Source organism: Bos javanicus, chromosome 10 (genome assembly GCF_032452875.1).
Source record: "Bos javanicus breed banteng chromosome 10, ARS-OSU_banteng_1.0, whole genome shotgun sequence".
NCBI classification, from domain to species: Eukaryota; Metazoa; Chordata; class Mammalia; order Artiodactyla; family Bovidae; genus Bos; species Bos javanicus.
This window is the reverse complement of record NC_083877.1, coordinates 53960833-53976030: the sequence shown is the minus strand read 5'-3', so window position 1 is coordinate 53976030 and position 15198 is coordinate 53960833. Positions and strand designations below refer to the sequence as shown.

The 15198-nt window shown below is 36.1% G+C and overlaps 1 protein-coding gene and 1 pseudogene across 1 annotated transcript in view; one reads left to right on the top strand and one right to left on the bottom strand.

Annotated features, from left to right (window-relative positions):
* NEDD4 (NEDD4 E3 ubiquitin protein ligase) overlaps positions 1-15198 on the bottom strand; it is a 142190-nt gene that overhangs the window by 117538 nt on the left and 9454 nt on the right. Inside the window, exon 2 of the mRNA XM_061431208.1 lies at positions 4457-4530. Coding sequence (XP_061287192.1) covers positions 4457-4530 — 74 coding nt within the window. The remainder of the gene's footprint in view (positions 1-4456; positions 4531-15198) is intronic.
* Positions 6256-9841, top strand: LOC133255468 (induced myeloid leukemia cell differentiation protein Mcl-1 homolog; annotated as a pseudogene).

Here is a 15198-nt window from a genome sequence, read left to right as displayed (position 1 = left end):
CTTGCCTTTTCCTTTTCTTAACTGTGTCTTTCAATCAACACAGTGGTTCAGACAGTAAAGAATCTGCCTGCAATGCAGGAGACCCAGGTTTGATCCTGAGTTGGGAAGATCCCCGGGAGAAGGAAATGGCTACCCTTTCCAGTATTCTTGCCTGGAGAATCCCATGGAGAGAGGAGCCCGGCGGGCTACAGTCCATAGGGTCGCAAACAGTTGGACAGGACCAAGCGACTATCACTTTCACTTTCAACTGTGTCTTTCAAACAGAAGTTTTTAATTCTAATGAAGTCTGTTTCAACATTTTTCTTTCAAAATTGTATGGTGCGTATTTTTTTAGTCTTATTCAAGAAATCTTTGTGTAACTCAGTAGAGCAAATATTTTCTCCTATGTCTTCTGCTAGAAGTTTATTAATTTTAGCTCTTATTAATTTTCTATATTATATGTGATAAGGACAGAGCTTCATTTTGTTCCACACCTATAACCAGCTGTTCTAGTATCATGCATTTAAAAGATTATCCTTTCTCTTGAATTACCTTAACGCTTAAAGCAACTGACCACACACACATGTATGCATGTGTGTGTGGGGGGGCGCGTGTGTATTTCTACACTCTTTATTCTAGACCACTGAACAATATAGCTACTTTTATGCCAATGCTGCTTTGTCTTGATTGTCTGTATAGAAAATCTTGAAATTGTGTTGCATAAATTCTCCACCTATGTGGCCTATGTTCTTTTTCAAAATTGTTTTGGCTATTCTGTGTCCTTTGACTTTTCATAACAATATTGGAATCAGTTCATCTGTTTCTCAAAAAAAATGCCGAGATTTTTATTAGGATTGAGCCAAATCTATTCAATTTGGAGAGAAATACAACTCTAACAATAATATATCTTCAGTACATGAATATGACAATGTTTATCCATTGATTTAGATCTTCAATTTCCCTTAGTTAGCAATGTTTTGTAGTTTTCAGTGTGCAGTACCTGCAAATCTTTTGTTAAAGTTATTTCTTCAAAGTTTTTAATTTTAAAAATTCATTTTCCAATTATTAACTGATTGATCAGTTCAGTTCAGTCGCTCAGTCGTGTCCAACTCTTTGCGACCGCAGCATGCCAGGCTTCCCTGTCCATCACCAGCTCCTGGAGCTTGCTCAAACTCATGTCCATCGAGTCGGTGATGCCATCCAACCATCTCATCCTCTGTCATCCCCTTAGAGGATATAAGAATATGACTAATTTTTGTACCACAACTTTGTATCTTGTGGCCTTATATTTTAGTTTTAGCAGCTTTTTCTTTTGTAGATTCCTTAAGGTTTTCTATGTACATGATCTGACTGCAAATAAAAAGTTTTTCCCTTTTCAGTCTGTCTTTTATTTTCCTAGTCATATTACACAGCTAAGACATCTAGCACAATGTTGAGCTGAATGTGAAAGCAGTCAAACTTTCTTATTCATGAATTTAAGCAGAAAGCATTCAGACTGTCATCACTGTGCATAATGTTAACTACTATCTTTCTCACAGAAAACCTTAATCAGATCTACAACTTCCATCTATCCCTAGTTTGCTAAGAGTTTCCATCATGAATGGGTGCTCAATGATGTCAGATGCTTTTTCTGTTTTTACTGAAATGATCGCTTTTCTTTTATTCTAGTAATATGGTATATTATATTGATTGACTTTCAGATGTTAAACTAATTCTGCATCTTGTTATTAGTTTGTTGACAGTTCTTTTTTTTTATCATAAAAGGATGTTGAATATTGACAAGTGCACTTTCTACACCTACTGAAATGATCATGCATTTTTTTCTTCTGGACTGTATTAATATGACAGTGGTTGACTTGAACAAATCTTATATTCATAAGAAAAATCCCATGTGCTGAAATCCATTTATCAGACATTCAAAACTCCACTTCAGTCTTCATATGCTTACTGTTTGTATGGCATATGCATCCTTTCTCTTTCATCTTAGCTGTGTCTTTGTATTTTAAGTGCATCATTTATAGACAGTATTTAGTTGGGTCTTCTTTTTCAGCCCATTCTAATAACTTCTACCTCATGTTCACCTTAGTTCATTAATGTTTAATGCAATTGCTATGGTTAGATTTAAGTGTATCAAATTATTACTGGTTTTCTATTCTTTCTCCTTTCTCTCTCTCTCTCTTTTTTTGATCATGTGTTCTTTTCCTGGCCTTTAAGTATTTTTTTTCCAAGAATCTCATTTTAAAATTTTGATTGTTTTCTAATCTATAATTCTTTACATTAGTTTTTAGTAGTTCCTCTACATATTGCAATATACACTCTTACTTTTTATTCCACTTACACATAATATATTAGTCTACTAAAAAGTTCATAATGCATACCATCCCTGTCCTTTATACAATAATCATTACATGTATTCCATCTATAAGGTAATAAAAAATAAGCTGTGATATAACCAGGCATGCTTTTTAAAAAATTATGATGGAAAGAGCTAAAAGTCTTTCAGATGTTTCCAGATGTTTACCATTTCTGATGTTCTATATTCCTTTGTAAGGATCTGAGTTTCCATCTGCTATCTATCCTCTTTCCCTGGGAGAGCTTCCTTTAGCTTTTTTTAGAGTGCAGGTCTGCTAATGACAAAGTTTCAAAGCTTTCTTTTATCTGAAAATGTTGTTATTTTGTCATCATACTAAAGAATAGTTTCTCTGAACATAGTAGAGAATTCTAGGTTGACAGTTATTCTATTGTCCCATTTTTTTTAAATCTGGGCTCTGTAGTTTCTGGTAAGAAGTCAGTAGTCAATTAAATTATAGGTCCCTTGTATATAATTTGTCATTCTCTGAGTGCTTTGTCAGTCCTTTATCCTTGGCTTTCGATAGCATGACTATTATGTGCCTCAGTATGATGTTCTCAATATTTATCCTGCTCTGTGTTTTTTGACACTATAAACTTGTGTTATTTATCAAATTTGGAAAAAATATGGCTATTATTTCTTAAAACAGAGTTTTGCCTCATTCTCTCTCCTCTATTTCTAGGACTCCAAATACATGTATGTTAGACTGTGTGGTATGATTTCACAAGTCCCTGAGGCTCTCTCTGTGTTCATTAAATTTTTTTTTAATCTGTTTCTCTCTCACCTCCTGCTGAGAAATAATTTCTATTGATCTACCTCTAAGTTTAACTAATTCTTCCTCTTCATCTACATTCTGCTGTTAACATCATCTAAGAATGTTAATTTAATATACTATATTTTCAGTTTTACAATTTTCACTTTTTATGGTTTCTAATTTATTCCTCGGAGAAGGCAATGGCACCCCACTCCAGTACTCTTGCTTGGAAAATCCCATGGACGGAGGAGCCTGTTAGGCTGCAATCCATGGGGTCGCTAAGAGTCGGACACGACTGAGCGACTTCACTTTCACTTTTCACTTTCATTCATTGGAGAAGGCAATGGCAACCCACTCCAGTGTTCTTGCCTGGAGAATCCCAGGGATGGGGAAGCCTGGTGGGCTGCCGTCTATGGGGTCGCACAGAGTCGGACACGACTGAAGTGACTTAGCATAGAATAATTTATTCCTGAGATTTCCAATCTTTTTACTTACGTGAGCATATTTTTTTCATCTTCTGAAACTGTGTTCCATTTACCTGTTTTTTTTCCTAGATTACATAGCTTTGGATTCTATCTTAGACATTATAAATGTTAAGTTGTAGAGACTGTGGATGCTGCATTTTCTCTTTGATAAGAATTTGTGTTTTTATTTAATTCTATCATGTAATCAATTATCTTACTTGGACAAGAACCACAAGCTCTGTTTCTTGGGCAGCAACTTTGATCTCTGTTCTGATCTTTTGTCCTTAGTTAAGTTGTCTGGAATCTGCTATCATATGTGTGATTCAGGGTCAGCAAGAAATGACAGTAGACATAGTTTGGGAATCTCCTTTCCAGCTCTTTCCATTCCAGAATCCTCACCACTGTATGTTTTCTTCAGATTAAGTCTTCTGATTTCCTAGGCCATGAATATTATAATTTTTCCATGTTCTGATTCCATGTGACCTCAGACTAATTCATAAATTTGAGACTTACTCAGTGCAACTCCCACCTCCAAACAGGGACTCTTCACTAGACTTTCACTAGAGTCTACCCGCTCTGTTCACACTCCACTGCCTTTAAGTTGCTGCTTTCAGTAATACGTTCACAGTTTATGGTTGTTAACTGCTCAAGGATTAGAATTTTACTAATTCCCAGAAACAGAATTCACTAATGTACTTTCTAACTACCTTTCTGAGTTATACCTTTGCCTAATTTCACATATTCTGCAATTCAGATGTCAAGGAATTTGGTAAACCACCAACTGGAAACAACCAACTTCATATAACAGTTTACTAACAATATCACTCAATTTTTAATCTAACCAAAATTAGAAAAAATTAATTAATTAATACTAAGTTTTAAAATTACATCCCAACTTATTATACTTACCTAGCTCCCAAGATATCCTTTTTGGCAAGGCCTATTCCAGCTATAACTTTTACCCTCACAATTCGGGAATTTTCCTAAAATACAAAAATTTATATTTTATTTTCATGTAATTCATAACTTACTTAAGACACATATCTTTATATATATATATATATATATATATATATACACACACCAAATAAAATAACAGGATATTAAAATTAATTGGAAGAATCTTTTTTCAGGAATTAAAATGACTAAAAGTATATAGAGAAAAATAAAAATTGTATTGTTATTTGTAATGACTGGATTATCTACAAAGAAAACCCAAAGAAGCTAGAGTCAAATTATTATAATGAGCAAAAATTTATCATTGTTGGCAAGAAAATCCAAAACCAAATTACTGGAACTTATATGGATTCATCATTTTTGCTAGGTACAGGATAACACAAAATTCAGAGTTCATAATCACTTGTACTAATTATTTAGACAGGTAAAATTATTTTTTAAATGCCATTCAATAAACTATTTTTTAATAAAACTATAATGTATTGATATTTTAATGTATAAAACATTAAAATTCTTGGGTATCATAATAGCATGATGAGGTTTTATATAAGAATATCTTATTTTTAAGAAATACATATTGAAGTATTTTGGGATAAAGTAAGATAAAGTTTGCAACTCATGCTTAAATGGCTCAGCAAATAAAAAGTTGAACATGAGTGAATGTGTGTATATATGGAAGTAAAGGGAATAACCAACTGTTGCCAATTTCTGGATCTGACTGATGGGTAATCAAGTGTTCATTACACTATTGTTTTGTTGTCCCATAAATCTGAAATTTTTTAAAATAAAAAGGTGGGTAAAAATACTATAAAACAGAATGCACATTTAAAAAATTCACAAATAAGCAAAACTGTTAGATACAGAGAAACAAAAGAAAGAGTGTCAAGACCTTTATGGATAAAATCTGTAAATAAAGAAAATAAGGAAAATATAAATAAATGAAGAAATTCACTATATTCATAGAAGTAAATATTGAATATTAGTATATATTTTCTCCAAAGTAAATTACAAATTCAATATAATTCCAGCTCCCCTCCTTAAATTCTTTCATAGATCTTAACAAATGATTCTAAAATTCATACAGAGGAGTGAGAATGAGTAAAGAAGTAAACAATAATATTTGATCACTATTTTATACTACATACAAAAACAAACTCCAGACACATCAAATTTTAACAATGAAAAAGAAAACTTTAAAAAATTCTTAAGATATTTTAAGAATCTTAAATGAATCTTAAATTGATTCTTAATTCTTCCAATTAATTTTAATGTCAATTTCTGACATTGAAGAAAGAATTTTAAAAAATACAAACTCTAATCGAAAGAGCTGTTAGCTCTGACACTAAAATTACGTATCCTTTGTGTGAAAAGAGATGCCATGAGCAAAATGAAAAAACCACGGGCAGGACACACAGGGTAGAAATATCTAAAATATATATACCAAGTTCAAATTATGATTATCCAGGATACATTATTGTTGTTCGGTTGGTAAGTCCTGTCTAACTCTTTGCAACCCCATGGACTGGAGCCCACCAGGCTCCTCTGTGCATGGGATTTCCCAGGTAAGACTAGTGGAGTGGATTGCCATTTCCTTCTCCAGGAGATTGACCCAGGGATCAAACCTGCATCTTCTGCATTGCAGGCAGATACTCTACCACTGAGCCACCACACAAGCCCATCTGGAATATATCAAGAACTTCTAAAACCCACAAAGTGATATTTAAACAACATAATATAAGAAATCATACAGAATGGTCAATAAACATGAAAAGATCCTCAATTTCACCAGATACGAGAGATCTCTAGTGTATGTGCTGCCAGTACAAACACAACCAAGAACTCTAATACACTGTTCGTGAGAGTAATTTTGAAGAGATATTTGGCAATATCTATTGAAAGCTCTAAATCAATAGCCCAGGAATTTCACTATTAGATATAAGCCCTAGATAAACTATCACTGACATACATAAAGCCAACGATTTCACAGTAGCATTTATAAGATCAACAAATGTGAAACAAATGTGGCCTAACAGAGAGGAACCCAACTGGTTCTATTCTAAAATTACTCCATCAGCCAGATGAATAGATAAAAAAGATGTGATACACACACAAACACACACACACACATACATACAATGTATACTACTCAGCCACAAAAAAGAATGAAATTTTGCCATTTGCAACAACATGGATAGATTTGCAGGGCATTATGCTAAGTGAAATAAGTTATATAGAGAAAGACAAATATTGTATGATACTCTTATACGTGGAATCGAAAAAATACAACAAACCACTGAATATAACAAAAAAGAAGCAGGCTCAGACACAGAGAACAAATTAGTGGTTTCCAGTGGGGAGAGGTTGGGAGGGGCAATATAAGAGTGGCAGAGTAGCAAACCACTGGGTATAAGGTAGGCTCAAGGACTTATTGTACACCACAAGGAATGTTGCCAATATTTTGTAATAACTGTAAATAGAAAGTAACCTTTTAAAACCGTATAAAAATTCTAAAACATAATAAAATTATCCCGTCAGCAAGTAGTAGGTCATATTCCTTTCTGAGGAGAAATCTGGGTGGCGGATAATATACATATCATAGGTTATTTATTTATCCATTTCTAAATACTCAGAACCACCCTCATTCCTGGAAGTTCCATTGAATAAATATGATAACAGAAATATCCTCTAAGCTATAAAACTCAGATGACAAATTCATATAACACAAAAATCCTTGACTAGAGATACTAGATATTTTATAACTTTTCTCCATCACCAAATATTAAATACACAGCCGATCTTACAAGTAAAAAGAGAAATCCTCAAGTATCAGAAATAAAGGCAATTGAAAATCAGAGAGGAAAACATAAACTGAAATTTCTGTTTTCTGTGGGGACTGATTTCCAAAAATCTGAAGAGATTTACAGAACTACCATTTTTTTCTGGAAGGTCACTGAATAATTACGTCAATTAAATATTCTATTGGCCCTACAACTGAATTTTCCTATACTAGTTGACTGGGAAGTGGCTACTCTATTAAAGTGGCTACTCTATTCAGTAATTAAGTAGGTACTAATTCCCAAGACTGATTCTAAAAATCATATATCTTTTCAGGGATGACTTAATAAATACAAATTTTTTCAAGTGGTAAATTATAATCAAAGGTGCCCTCAGAAAATAATGTTATTTGATAATCTTATCTTTTCTAAGTGCAGACAATTGTTTGTGATTTGTACATGATCTTAATTGAGGGAAGAAATTATCATTCCCTTCTAAAAAAAGCTAATCCATATTTGTTACTGTTAATCCATCTCCTGACTTAAAAATCATCCACATTAGCCTCTACTGAAACTATCCCCCAGAAGTCTCCTGAAGAAATGTAGCAAACATTAAATGAAAACAATTCCAAGGGGTAATAACTTACAGTCACAGACACATTTAACTTTTAAACTTTATCCTTGCATTTCACAACCACAAAAATGAGAACTACTTCAGATGCTGTGGTTAAATGATGTAAAGCTATATTGATTTAAGAGTCTTTCAGGAAACTAAATAAGAAATACCATTTATAACTTCATTTTATAAGTTTATGCTAAAAAATTGTCCCCACTGCTCTCTTTGATCACATCCATCATCAGAGATCACACTGATATTATCTTTGCAAATGAAGAAGGCCATATATGTTGCAACTAGAGACCAAACTCTTTAGTAATTTTAGAATTGTGACACTAAAAGTAGTATTAACAGAATTCCAGATAGTACTCAAATGAGTAAAAAAGAGACCAAAAAAAAAAGAAACATCTTTTCCTTAATCAAAACAGAGTCTTTATCCTCAAGCAGGCCAGGGCTCTTCACTAAAGCTGGACTCTCTCCCTCTTTCACTCATAAGAGAACTTTACTGATTTTTGAAAGTGAAATGAAAAGGTTGCAACTTGCAGGCAAAGATGTGTGGCTTTTTTCAAGGACAGGGGGAAACAAACTGGTAATATGTTATCAATGCAGGCAGCTTCAGTAATTAAAAGCAGCTTTCCAAAGGCTGAGATTTTCTCTACAATTCATGAAAACAGTGATGAATTATGCCTTAATCTTCTGTCAACCTCCCCCACCAAATAAATAAATAAAAACCAGGAACAGGAAATCCAGAGCTTTAAGTCTTTCCATCTCTCAAAGGTCTTGGGAGAATTTTTGTTAACCTCTTCATCCTTCTCCCCTCCTTTCATTGCCCACTCCCACCAGTCTACTTTTTAAAAAAGATATGTCCTGTGTTTACTTATCTCTGAGTTTTTATACAAGCTGGAGTCCCTCTGCCTGGGAGATTCTTCCCCATCCTCTACCCCTTCATTGTTAAAGTCCTACATCATCTGAGCAGATTCTTTAGAGACCGTTAAAAATGGAATTATTAATATTATTTAATGACAAAAAATAATTATAATGTTAATTGGAATAATCAAGTTGCCAAATGGTATCTGTTCTGTGACAACTCCATAAAATCATAAATTCAGATGGATAAAGTAAATATGCAACAATGAAAATAGCTACCATAATAATAATGAGATAAAGGTTTTAAATTTTAATTTAGGTTTTAAAGTTTAATTTAAAAGGTTTGGTATAGCTGAAGAGATGGAATCCCCGATCTCTGACGCCATCATGTCTCCCGAAGAGGAGCTGGACGGGTGCGAGCCAGACCCTCTCGGGAAGCGGCCTGCCGTTCGGCCTTTACCTTTGTTGGTCGGAGAAGCCAGTAACAACAGTCCAGGCTCCGACGGCTGGCTGCCCTCGACGCCGCCCCCAGCAGAGGAGGAGGAGGACGAGTTATATCGGCAGTCCCTGGAGATTATCTCTCAGTACCTCCAGGCAACCGGCGCCAAGGACGCGAAGCCCCTGGGCGGGTCTGGGGCCACCAGCCGGAAGGCGTTGGAGACCCTGCGCTGAGTCGGGGATGGGGTGCAGCGCAACCACGAGACGGCTTTCCAAGGCATGTTTCGGAAACTGGACATCAAAAACGAAGATGATGTCAAATCTTTGTCTCGAGTGATGGTTCATGTTTTCAGTGACGGAGTAACAAACGGGCAGGACTGTGACTCTCATTTCTTTTGGTGCCTTTGTGGCCAAACACTTGAAGGGTATAAATCAAGAAAGCTGCATCGAACCACTAGCAGAAAGCATCACAGATGTTCTCGTAAGGTCAAAATGAGACTGGATAGTCAAACAGAGAGGCTGGGATGGGTTTGTGGAGTTCTTCCATGTAGAGGACCTAGAAGGCGGCATCAGAAATGTGCTGCTGGCTTTTGCAGGTGTTGCCGGAGTAGGAGCTGGTTTGGCATATCTAATAAGATAGCCTTTTAAGTGCAATAATTGATTCTTCAACCACCAAAACAGCCACCAAAATCACCACTGTGAACTCACACATATTTATGAAGTCGGACATCAGGCTGTGCAGGCCATCACCTAGCGATGGATAAAACCAAATGACAGGAGGATTGTGGCTAACAGTAATAAACACATGAGAAAAGTAATTTCCCTTGAAGAGTCAGTATCTGAAAGAAGCTGAGTTCTGTTTCAGCAACAGGCAACCTTTGGGAAGCTATGGAGATGGACATTTTGCTCAAGACTGTAGAGTGGAGAGACAACTCTCCTAGAACAGGAAATGGACAGGCTGGTCATAGATATGCCCACTGAATTCATAAACTTCTATAGTGTTAAAATATGCCAGTGGCATATGTAAAATTTAAGCTACAACTATGACAAGAAGCCTCAGTACTGTACAGCAGAGTGAAGGGAAGTTTTTTTTCCTCTCTAGTTAGTTTTCCCACGTGGGATTCTTCAATAGACCAAATGCTCAGGATGTTTATAGCTGTTCTACTTTGAGGGATTCTTATTTGCCTAATGTCATGGCCAAGAATACTGAAAGTTTGAATAGAATTACAAATTTGGAATGTTCAATTTTGAAAAACTTCTGTTTATCTATAAAAATTGTTTATAAGTTTGGAAATTAGTATTAATCAAAAAGATAAAAACAAAATTTTACTTTCATTTTTTCATACCCTTAAATTCAGTTTCTATAGTTAGGAACCTGTTTCTTACAGCTTTTCTATTCTAATCTTTGTTCTAGTCAATACTAGATTGTATACAGAACCAGCTGATGTAATTGTATGCAACCTGGTGTAGTACAACAATTCTGATAACTATGCAGGCTTTAATTTTCCTATCTTGATTTGGGTAAGTATTTCTTAAACTGCTGTTTGGGGTTTTTTTGTTTGTTTGTTTGTTTGTTTTAACCTGGGACTGAGAAATTAATAGAAATTAATCCTTTCACTTTGTTACAACCTGGGTTTTGAATAATTGAGTCAAGGTTTTAAGTTTTATTTTGGTGGGTGGACCACACAGGCTGATGACTTTCAGATGATGGGCTCTGATTGGGCAACTATTTTGAATTCCTTCCATTTGTCCTAATTTAACTGGTGCAATTTAAACTGAGTTCATGAGCTCATCTTCAGAGCTGTTGCTAAAAGATTTTTCAGGTGTTCCAAATGGGACTTATTAGGAATATGTATAAAAAAATCACATCAGGTGGATGAGAGACACTTGACCCCTATTTGCTTAATAAATTGTACAATAATGGCTTGGAAAAGCAAGCTATAGTCTAACCATGGTGCTATTATTAGGCTTGCTTGTTAAAACACAGGTCTAAGCCCAGCCTGTGAATAAAACAAATACTTATTTCATTAAAAAAATAATAATAAAAAAATAAAAGGTTTGGTATAAATTTAAGTTTTTTTTTCCTTAAAAAATGCCTGTCCTTTCTTTAAAGACCAAATGATATCTTTCTAAAACCCTTGATATGAATTTTCCTTCTCTTTGTTAGAGGCTCAATTACATAGCATCTATCACATACCATCTTGTATCTGAGGCAATAAACTATGTATCTTTCTCTATTATTAAAATTGTGAAATTTTGAAGACCAAGAAACTCATCTTTATGTTTTCTTTGCATCCTCTATAGAACCCAGAAGATTACTTGGCAAATAGTAGGGGGTGATAAATTCTTGATTAACAACAAATCTTTCTGAAGTAGCTGAAAGTAGGAATAAAGTACCAAATTAAAAGCAAGGGAAAGTCTGCACAAACAGTGAGCTCCCAGCCCCTTCACTTCTTGGGCCCAGAAGACTGGAAGACTTCTCTGTGAGGAAGTCAAAGGGGTTGCGGGTATATACTGTATGTGAGAATCCCACCACTATGGGATTGGTTCAGATAACACATATTGATAGGGTTCAGATGACCCTATTGTGAAATGCTCTAGTGAATAGTAACCGCCCACTCATATAAAGGATGGGACTAAATCAGGAAAGAGGAAGACAAGAGGTGAAAAAAAGCAGTGGATCCAACACAGAAAAGAGATCAAGAGAATTCTCACAATGCTGATAAATGGAATCCTGCAGACAATAGTGATATGACAGGTGTAGAGTGCAAGCCAGTCAGATGGAATGCAACATAGCAAGAAGCTGTCTCTAACAGAATGCAGAAAGGGAATGGACAGCATTCATTACATATGTGTGTGTGTATAAACACACTGAGTAGTTGTAAAACTTTCAGGCAGCTTGCACTCTAATTTGTGATGTTGTTTAGTTGCTCGGTTATGTTTGACTGTTTTGAGAGCTAATGGACGGTAGCCCATCAGGCTCCTCTGTCCATGGAATTTCCCAGGTAAGAATACTGGAAGACATCTTCTGCACTGGCAGGTGGATTCTTTACTACTGAACTGCCAGGATTCCCTTAATATGTGACAGTTGTACAGAAAATAAAAGCAAACAAAAACGTACAATAAATAATTATAAATATGGTACAATGGTTCAGATGTGAATAATGCTACATCTACATAGTGTAATAATATAAATACTGAATATTTACATAACAAAAAATGTACTAGGGTAGGAGGGAGGGATTTAGCTTTTTTTAATATAACTTTTTTCCAAATTAAATACTGGAACCTGTGGCTTGATGGCAGTTTTCCTTCTCTGCTGTGTAAATTTACTTGAAACATTTTACAAAAGTATAAATATAAATGAAAATATAAATGCTAGATCATCTTTATTGAAAACTAAATGAAATCAGGGCTGTCCTAGTAATGCTGGAATATATATATGACTGCTATATATTTGCTACATACGATCAAAATTCCTCAGGAGTTTTTGGCAATAATGACTAGAATAGAAACTAGAATACCTAGAATTCTTAGATTTAAGAGACATTAGAGATTTTCAAAGTGTATTCCCTGGACTAGTAGTATGAGTTTAGAAACTCTGATTTTCAGAACCTCTTGAAATTTTCAGAACCTATTGAAAATAGACTACTGATGGGCCAGTAGTCTAACAAACTCTGCAGGTGATTATGAAGGATACTAAAATTTAGAACTGCAGATACAGAGCATGAGGGTAAGAAAGAGAAGTGCTATAGTTAATGCAGCTGCAAGAGTATTCCTCATTTAAAAACTATAACTTTTTTATTCAATCACTGCGATTCATGGGGTCGCAAAGAGTCGGACATGACTGAGCGACTGATCTGATCTGATCTGAACCTCCCCCCAAAAGAATCTCATCATTACCTTACATCTTAACACTATTTTAAAATGTGTTACACCATACCAGACACGACTGAGCAACTTCACTTTCACTTTTCACTTTCATGCATTGGAGAAGGAAATGGCAACCCACTCCAGTGTTCTTGCCTGGAGAATCCCAGGGACGGGGAAGCCTGGTGGGCTGCCATCTATGGGGTCGCACTGAGTCGGACACAACTGAAGTGACTTAGCAGCAGCAGCAGCAGCACACCATACCTATGCTTCTGGGTTTCCAGGTGGAATAGTGGTAAAGAACCTGCCTGCCAATTCTGGAGATAAAAGAGATGCAGGTTCAATCCCTGGGTCAGAAGCTCCCTTGGAGAAGAAAATGGAAACCCACCCCAGTATTTTTGCCTGGAGAATCCCATGGACAGAGGAACCTGGTAGACCACAGTCCATAGGGTCGCAAAGAGTTGGATATGATTGAAGTGACTTAACACACACAAATACCAATGCTTATTTATACATAAAACATGTCTGGAAGGAAACATATCAAGTTGATATCATATATTTGTGGAAAATATAATTTCCATAAAAAAGATCTATAGATGAATGTTCATAGTAGGTTTATTCATAATTGCCAAAACCTGGAAACAAATGAAGGGTCCATCAAAAGCAGGGTGCATAAACATCTAGTAAATTCATACAATGGAACACTGTGCTATGCTTAGTCCCTCAGTTGTCTCCGACTCTTAGTGACTCCATGGACTATAGCCCGCCAGGCTCCTCTGTCCATGGGATTTCCCAGGCAAGAATACTGGAGTGGGTTGCCATACCCTCCTTCACAGGATCTTTCCAACCCAGGACTCGAAACCAGGTCTCCCAAATTGCAGGTGGATTCTTTACTGTCTGAGCCACCACAGAATCCCAAGAAAACTGGAGTGGATAGCCTATCTCTTCTTCAGGGGATCTTCCCGACCCAGGAATCGAACCTGGGTCTCCTACCTAGCTGGCAGATTCTTTACCAGCTGAGCTACCAGGGAAGCCTCAGCAATAAAAACAATGAGCTACTAAATCAAACAACCACATTACTACTTTGAAAAACATAACATTAAACAAAAGAAGCCAGACACCAAAAAGTAAATACTGTATGATTTCATTTAAATGAAGTTTCAGGACCAAGGCAAAACTAATACATGGCAATAAAAAGTTGCCTGAGTGAAGGTGAGAAGTTGAATGGAAGAAGACTCAAGGAAACATTTAGGAGTGAAGGAAATGTTCTACATCTTAATTGGATTGTCAGCTACACTTGGCTATGTATGTTGTTGAAAATCTTGTACATCAAATTGTACATTGAGATCTGTGCATTTCACTATGGATAAATTGTACTCCTCCCTGCCCTCAGGAAAGAAAAGTAAAATAAAGACATTTTCAGACAAAAACAAAAACCAATGAACTTCATTAGCAGGAAACATTCACTGAAAGAAATTCTAGAGAATTTCTCCAGGCAGAAAAAAAAAGTCAACCCAGATGGAAAGTCAGAGGTATGGGAAGAAATGAAGAAATAACAAGAAAAGAAAATATTAAATACATGAGGAAAAACTTATGAGAAAAATAATAGCAATGTTGGTGGTGATGATGATGTGTGTGTAAGGTAACACAGGTAATCAGTGAGTTTCCATTCCACTTAGGATCCCATGCATGCATGCGTGCTAAGTCGCTTCAGTGGTGTTGGACTCTTGGCAACCATATGAACTGTAGCCTGCCAGACTCCTCTATCCATGGGATTCTCTAGGCAAGAACACTGGAGTGGGTTGCCATTTCCTTCTCCAGGGGATCTTCCCGACCCAGGGATCGAACCCACATCTCTTATGTCTCCTGCACTGGCAGGCAGGTTCTTTACCACTAGTGCCACCTGGGAAGCCCTAGGGTCCCATACAAAATCCTTAATAAATGGCCTTAAGGCCGTGCCTCACTGGGGTCTGCTCTCCACTCCAGATTCAACTCCTGATACCGTCCCTCTTTGTCCAACACTCGAGGTGTCTTTACGGTCATCTCCATCTCATCTTTTGCACATGCACTTCTGTTTACCTAGAAGGCGTTTCCCCTTCCCTGCCTGGCTAACTCCTATCCATCCGTAG